The 8,112-nt window shown below is 36.2% G+C and overlaps 1 protein-coding gene across 1 annotated transcript; it reads right to left on the bottom strand.

Moving 5' to 3' along the window:
* Positions 1-1,834: 1,834 nt before the first annotated feature.
* LOC139839844 (uncharacterized) lies at positions 1,835-6,991 on the bottom strand. Its single transcript, XM_071830016.1, has 9 exons — positions 5,418-6,991; positions 5,084-5,310; positions 4,676-5,008; positions 4,314-4,560; positions 3,994-4,122; positions 3,672-3,887; positions 3,406-3,529; positions 2,488-2,745; positions 1,835-2,090 (listed from the first exon to the last, which is right to left on the bottom strand). The coding sequence occupies exons 1-8, from the start codon at positions 6,966-6,968 to the stop codon at positions 2,501-2,503; spliced, it is 3,072 nt and encodes a 1,023-aa protein (XP_071686117.1). The 5' UTR covers positions 6,969-6,991; the 3' UTR covers positions 1,835-2,090; positions 2,488-2,500.
* Between the last annotated feature and the right edge of the window lie 1,121 nt (positions 6,992-8,112).

The following is an 8,112-nucleotide window of genomic DNA, read 5'->3' as shown; positions in this document are numbered from 1 at the left end:
AAAATGACACTAATAGAACTACGGAGTATTATTTAATTTCTTTGGTATCATAAAGGAAACAAAGGGGTGGTCAAAATAAAACTAAATTTTTTAAATTACAGAGACGTCGCTTTTATGACCATTCTAGAAAAGTGGTAGCAATTTACATTACAAAAGCCACCAATGATGTTTTCTAATGCTCCAAAATGTTGAATTTTAAAGTTTGGCAAGTTGGACAAGTTAAGCAAGTGGGTAATTTAGCAAATTCATTAAGTAATTAAAGATGACTCCAAAGTCATTTTCATCTAACTACAGTTTCTTACGTTTTTGTCCAATAATTGAAAACATATTTATCTCCATGACGACAACAAAAATTTGGTAAAATTCTACTTTACATATGTAAAACATACAGTATTTATCAACACTAAGTTCAACACCGTACAACTACTCTAAAAATTATATTCATTGTCGAGTTCGGTATTGAATTAAACATTGAAAACAACCTTATTCCTACCCACGCGTTCTTCCGTTACAATACGCCTTAATCAAATAAATAAGTTACTGAGAAATTGAGATTGAACACGACATAAATTTTTTCGTACTTTTATTAATAGCGAAATGACTACAGCCTAAACTATAACTATCAACTCAAATCGATGTTCGTGTACAGTACAATTATTTCGTACACACGTTAAATGACACATATCCTATGATGTGTCCTTTCATTATATGAAACCTTATTAAGCGGAAAAAACAAAGTTAAAAATGTAGTTTTGGTTAAGCCAAGTGTCAATTAAAAAAGTCTCGTATTCACATTAGTCACGAACATTGTAGGTAGCTTCCTATTTTCTTTCTTTTCGTAAATATCCACTCTTTTGGCCTACCAAATCCGTATCCATATAACTAATAATCAAATTATTTGCTGTATAAATTATAAATATAATATAATTATAATTAATTAATAATCATATTATTGTAATTGTAAACAAAGGTTAATTACAGAGTCTATATTTATATGGTCAACTTGACCCATGAGCAGAAAATTAAGATGGGTTAGTATGTTTCTAGACAACATTGACTTTTGAAGAACATTAGGGTCAGTGTCCTTCCCATCTAAAATTAATTTATTCAGAGCTTTATTATGTTGTATATGTACCTCCTTCCTAAATCAATGTGTTCCAAATTAATTGTCCAGATTCTTTTTCAACCAATTAAAAGAGATTAATCTGGAGAGAGAAGATATATTATTGGTGGAGAATGAAGTTAGTGAGATTTCCTAAAACTGCGTATTTTTTGTCTGGAGACAATAAATTTGGGACGGAGGGAGTAATACGTTACCGGCCTTCTGGATGCTACATCATCATTAGTTCATTACGATTTTACCTGGGTCGGGAGCGAAACTTATTGGTTTTATATATGCACTTTGAGTGATTCCTTAGTCGAGTAGAGTATGGTTTGCGGTGGCTGTTGGTTTATTGGTGCAATCTTTTTCTACTGTCGTTCTTCGGGCTTAACACCGATTTAAGTGCGACCCATGTGTTAAGGAGTTTCAATTGTAACATTTGTATCACAATTAGATCTTTTTCAATCTATTTTAATTTTAATTAATTCATGTTAAAAAAATATTATGATAACTTTGAGTGACCAAAAACTTCTGAGAAACTATAGAAATCAGATTCATAAAATATCAACAATAATATGATGAACATTTTTTTAGCTAGTTGTATGAAATACATAAACCGAACCTCTTATGGGTCTCGAAATCACATTCAAGTGATAATAATAAGATAAAAGAGGCAAGATCAACATAAATAAACAAGAAAATTCGAAACAAAAAGCTTTTAGGTCGAAGCTATAGAGTAAATATAACATAACTTGAACCAAAATAATCTCGGATTGTATTCTGATATGATCATCATGATTACCAAACAAGTCATCCCTCAAAAAATATAGTAATAAAACTGTAATAGTTACATGCCATGAACCCATGGCACAACGTATATCAACATTTTTACGTTATTATTCCACACGAATGTTGCCAATACTCGATTGCCCGATTTAAATTAAAGCAAAAGGATGCCACCCCGACACTCCGACTATGGTGAAAACCCCTGCAAATGAATAAAAATAACTTGATTTAAATACTACGGAGAACTATCAAAATGATCTAGCCAGTAGCCACAGGTGTTATTGTGGTGTGATGTGCAAGTTGGGTTAAGATAATTTTCTGCACCAAGTCAACTGCAAATGGGTCAATTTTAAAATTCATGTCAACCTCAATGCATTTTTAGATGTATTAAAAACAATATAATAGCACATATTATATAAAGCAAATTAGTAGGCTGTATGTACTAAAATACAGTTACGACGACTTTCAATCCATTGGTCCTGTTATCTTTTTAGCTAGATATTTTTATTTTACCCGTCTGAAATTATTAAGAAACTGAAAGAATCAGCCCATTAAAATGTAAATAGGTCAAGATCTAAAACAATGATTTCAAGTCTTACCAGGATACAGGCTCTAACAAAGATCAGGGTTAATGACAGGTTCTGGCTGCAGGGCTTTCTGCACGAGTTCTGCCTGTTCTCTCACGTGAACGCTGTAGAAACCAGTTGCAGTGGCAGCAGATGGAGCCCGGCCCACGTATTTGACATCATCTATAGTACCTCTATCGAGCGCCTTCATGGCGGTAGCAAGGCGTGGGGCAATGTAACTGTAGGCCCCCATATTCATTGGCTCCTCCTGGCACCACACAACTTCTGCATCTGAAGTATAAGCCAAAGAGAGTTTATGGGTCAAATGTGATTTAAAGACACCAAAATATTCATAGGTCACTTGTGCTATGAAAAGCACGTGTAAAAATCTTCGAAATTCTTTAATGCATAATGTTAGTAACAAAACAAAGAAAAATTACTAGGTCTCGCACTCTCACATAGTTACGTGAATCATCTATAATTTTATATCGACCCAGTCATAGGTCAATGGAATGGGTTGCAGTGGCCATGTCTACCAGCAAAAACATATAAAGACTGCTGTTAACCCAGACTGTGACGTCAAAGGCAAATGGTAATGGTGTACTTTTTGGTGACGTAGCAAGATCAAGAAGTGAAGTTAAATAAATGGGAGTGTCAAATTTGAGTGTTAAATTTGTGATGGGCGATGTGGTAAAATATGATTGGTAGTTGGGTATAAAACAAATAAATTAATAATATATAAAAATTAAAGGTGGATTATGATTGGCTGAAAACCCCTTGATACATTCCTTTTTTCTGTCTAATAATTGACTGACGCCCCTTAATTGTAACGGGTGACGCTCCGCTAGAGGCATCAGGGGCGTCAGAGCCATGACACCAAAGGTGCCACATAAGTGACGGATAAAAGGCTCACACCCTTTAACAATAGCCTAATTGGAAGTTTAAACTTACTTGGATAACGCTTTAGTTCACGTTGAATGAGATCATAGGGGAATGGACAGAGTTGTTCAACGCGGCAAATTGCAATGTCTTTACCCTCAATTGACTTCCTCTTCTCATCAAGTTCGTAGTAAACCTGTAAAACCCAGCATCATTAAAGCAACCAGAATGACAAAAGTGCAAAGTATGTGAAAGGGATGACCTAATCATTATACATAACTTATAACTATGTTATGTATCTCTATTGGAGAGTTATTTCTATTTAAAGTTTTACGAACCTTTCCAGAGCAAAGAACTAAACGTCTAATGCCCTCTTCAAGATCTGAGTGGTCATTCTGATCCTTGATGAGTCGCTTGAATCTAGTCCCTTGTTTGTCAAAACCTGGGTGACCTTGGACATCATCAAACTCCGATAAATTTGACTTGCACTCTTTGTGACGGAGCAAATTCTTAGGAGACATTACAACAAGCGGCTTACGGAACTCCCTATGCAACTGAAAAACAACAATAAAATGTTAGGAAGCGATGAATCTCATTAATCTTTTTAAGTACTGTTATACAGGCTTTACAAAAAAAGTACTGTTATACGAACAAACTAACCTGTCGACGCAACACATGGAAATAATTTGCAGGTGTTGTAACATTGACAATCTGCATATTGCAGGTCTGAATTTGGTTGCGAAGAGTTGGTTCCATCTCAGGTATAACAAACGGATTATCATCAGTCATCTGCCAGTAGATTATATAAGGTAGATCGTGTCAATAAAGATACAAGCTACACCATCGCATGTAGTAGTAGATATAAGCTAACATACAACCAAAGGTAATTTTGACCCATTAACCTAAGATGAAACTTCTTACAAAGGTAAAGTGCATGAAACTGTCAGCAAAATGGACTTACAACAAGCAAAAGTATTTACCTGAAGGAAACGCTCTAGTCTTGCACTTGAGTGTTCGGGGCCCTGACCATCATAACCATGAGGTAGTAACACAACTAGTCCTGTCTGGCGCAGCCATTTAGCCTCTCCACTGCTCAAAAACTGGTCAAATATCACCTGAGCTCCATTTGAAAAATCCCCAAATTGAGCTTCCCACAATACAAGCGAATTAGGGTTTTCCATTGAGTATCCCAACTCAAATCCCAGGACGCCAAATTCTGAAAGCGAACTGTTTTTAACAATTTTGAACATCAAACACACGAATTTTAGACATCAAATATTCAAAATGGAAGTATCAGGAAAAGGAAAATCATGTAATGAAGCTTAAAAAGATTTGCATTTACCTGTTGCTTACAGTAAACATTTCCTCATTTTGATTCATCATTACATGATCCAACGGACAGTAACGTTCCCCTGTTTCCTGGTCATGAACAACAGAATGTCTATGACTGAAAGTACCTCTTTCAACATCTTGACCACTCAATCTCACATGGTTTCCTTCCACCAACAATGTTGCAAACGCAAGGGCTTCTGCAACTGCCCAGTCAACACCCTCACCAGTCTCGATCATCTTAAAACGATCTGCAAATATCTTCTTAACAGCTCTATGAGGCTTGAAAGTTTCAGGAAGAGTTGTGATTGCCTTCCCAACATTTTTCAAGATCTCTGGTTTCACCCTGCAGAAGAATATACTTCTCAAAGACAGGCCAAACTACAAGGTTATATGTGTAACAACGTATGTGAAAACTTACCCAGTGTTACGAATACGTGAAAGCTGTTCAGGAGACTTGAATCCGGTCCAGTAAGCTGAAAGCCAGTCTCTTCTTTGAGGGACATAATCCTTGCTAGCAAGGAATTCTTCATTGAGGATTGCAGTAACCTTGCTTTGTATTCTATCAATATCTTCTTTAGTTGCCTGGCCAGTTTCTAGAAGCTTCTTCTGGTAGAGTTCTAACGATGAAGGATGATTCCTGATGATCTGGAAAACACCAGTACCGTTTACAAATTTAAAAAGAAGACAAACCATGATGGTGAAAAGACATTTACCATATAAAAAGCAGATGAGTAACATGTAAGAGGACTGACCTTGTACATTTTGGGTTGAGTAAACGAAGGTTCATCAATTTCATTATGCCCAAATCTTCGATAACAGACAATGTCAACAACAACATCTGAATGGAACGTCTGTCGCCATTCTGCTGCAAGCTCACACGCATGGACAACTGCTTCTACATCATCACCATTCACATGAAAGATGGGAGCATTTAAAGCTTTAGCAACATCCGTACAATACTGTGAAGATCTTCCTGCTTGTGGATCAGTAGTAAAAGCAACTTGATTGTTCACTACAATATGAATGGTCCCACCAGTGGTGTAATTTGGAAGACCACTTAAATGCAAAGTCTCATAAACCACACCTTGACCCGCAAAACTTCCGTCCCCGTGAATCAAAATACCCATGTTTTTCGTCCTATCTGTATCGTTCGAGTAATACTGTTTTGCCCTAGTTTTCCCGACCACGACCGGGTCAACAGCTTCTAAATGACTCGGGTTTGCAACCAAAGACAAATGGATTCGTTTTCCTCCTCGTGTCGGGCGGTCATACGATGTTCCTAAATGATACTTTACATCACCAGTTCCAGTGTAGAGCCCAACTTCGTCAACTGGCTTCGTACCACCACTGAATTCACTGAAAATTTGCCTTAACGGCTTCCTAACAACGTTACCTAAGACGTTTAATCTTCCTCTGTGAGACATTCCAATAACAATGCTTTCAACGCCGAGATCTGCTGACCGGTCAAACATCTCTTTCATGCCTGGGATTAAAGTTTCCCCGCCTTCAAGTCCAAATCTTTTAGCAGCCGTCCATTTTGTAGCTAAAAAATTCTCAAACTGAGTACTCCATATGAGTCTATCAAGGATGACCTCACGGCGCTCACTATTATACTGAGTCGGGGTTGGAGTCTCGATTCTATCTCTCAACCAATTACATCTTTCACGATCAGCAATGTGCATGTACTCATAACCAATATTTCCAGAATAAGCTTGTTCCAGACGGGTCAATATAGACCTAAGTGTTTGCACAGGTCGATTCTCAGACAAAAACCCAGACATCCTCCATACACCTAGAAAAAACTCACGATCCAAATCAGCTTCGCTGAACCCGTAAAAAGCGGGATCTAAATCAGCAGGAATCTCTCTTTTTTCCAGACCCAAAGGATCAATTTTAGCTTTCATGTGACCATAAACTTGATATGCTCTAACAAGCAACAACAATCGCATGCTCTCTTGTATGGTTTGACCCGATATTCCAGGGGATGTAGCAGCTTGACCAACAAAGTTCTTGAAAAAATTGTCCCATGACTCATCAACACTGTTTGGATCATTCTCCCAAGCTCTTTGAAGCTCTTCGAGGTAGACACTACTAGTTCCATCTAAAAAGCTATCAGTCAAACGAGAAAGTGGGACCGCTCGAGGAACAGGTGCAGATTGTGCTTTAGACTTGAAGACTGTTGTATGAAAACATCGGCTTTCAGACGGAAATACACGCGTCCTTGATGCATATGATCCACTTTGCGTTACGGTTCTCCTGATTGCAAGCTTTGCAATACTAGATCCTGACCTAAACCACGTCATCTTTTACAAATTTCAAATCCTCTGTTCCAATGCAAAACAAATTTCAATCGTTAATTCCCCTCCATAAAATCTCACAACTCATAAACAAGTCAATATATTTCATTTAAAAACCTCGCAACAATTACTCAAAACCGCCAGAATTCATTTGATCCATGATTCGGATTGTAGTATTATGGAGCAAACAATAATACAACTTGTGAACCGAATACTTTCGGAAACAAATACTACTTCACTGTTCTATATCTTGTGTGCAATTTTTTTTTTTTTAAGTAAGATTTTTTCATTAAAAGTAATGGACCAGTTAATCAATCTATACTATTTTATAATTATTAATACACAATAGACTGTTACAACCAAATCTGAAACAAACAGAAGCTAATCATAGTTTAATCGAACAATTAACAATTAAGCATATGCTAAACTTAATCATCAACATAACAGTACATACTATGAGTAATATTATATTATTGATCAACAAAAGCTGCACATAAACAGATTCAACGCGAAGTTCACAAATCAGAAACTAGATCTACACGGTAAATCAGTACGATGATATAAAATTATATCTTATGGAATCGTATACGCATTCAGATTTTAGGTATCGGAAATCATTGTAGTTATTGCAATTGAAGAAACTGAAAATTATTGATTGAAAATTAACAAACCGTAGCTTTGCGGAAGCGGAGAATTGGTATTTTTGTTGCTTGAATCTAGAAAATGAAGACGGATATATTGTTTCGTATTCTGCGTTGAAAAAAAGCGTTCAAATATAAACCGACTTGAAAACAGTATTCAGACAATTGCGACTCCGAATCCCTTCTTACCGATGAAGATGGCGGCCACACACATCATTAATTTTAATATTAATATTAATGTGTTATAATTCAGTAGGCTTATAACTAATTTTGACCTAAGCCTATACAATTCAGAGAGTAGTAATGGAAGAGAGAGAGTATATTTCTTATATGTAAGAAAATAGTGTGTATATGTGTGTTCATTATCCACATATATATAGTACAAATTTTACTATCCATATTTGACTAATTACCATCCATATTTTACTACTAAATTTACAACACTCCCCCTTGGATGGTAATTTTTTTTTAAAGAGCAATTAATACTGCCTCGTTAAAAACCTTGCTAA

Source organism: Rutidosis leptorrhynchoides, chromosome 4 (assembly GCF_046630445.1).
Source record: "Rutidosis leptorrhynchoides isolate AG116_Rl617_1_P2 chromosome 4, CSIRO_AGI_Rlap_v1, whole genome shotgun sequence".
In the NCBI taxonomy this organism is placed as follows: Eukaryota; Viridiplantae; Streptophyta; class Magnoliopsida; order Asterales; family Asteraceae; genus Rutidosis; species Rutidosis leptorrhynchoides.
The sequence above is the reverse complement of the archived record's forward strand: the minus strand, read 5'-3'. Positions and strand labels throughout refer to the sequence as shown.

Bases quoted from the DNA above. Each gene is read 5' to 3' on its own strand.
- LOC139839844 (XM_071830016.1), bottom strand. From the start codon at position 6,968: ATGACGTGGTTTAGGTCAGGATCTAGTATTGCAAAGCTTGCAATCAGG. The intron at 3,888-3,993 runs GTTAGTTTGTTC...GTTGTTTTTCAG, and splicing joins TCCATGTGTTGCGTCGACAG to TTGCATAGGGAGTTCCGTAA. The intron at 3,530-3,671 runs GTTCGTAAAACT...TGGGTTTTACAG, and splicing joins TAGTTCTTTGCTCTGGAAAG to GTTTACTACGAACTTGATGA.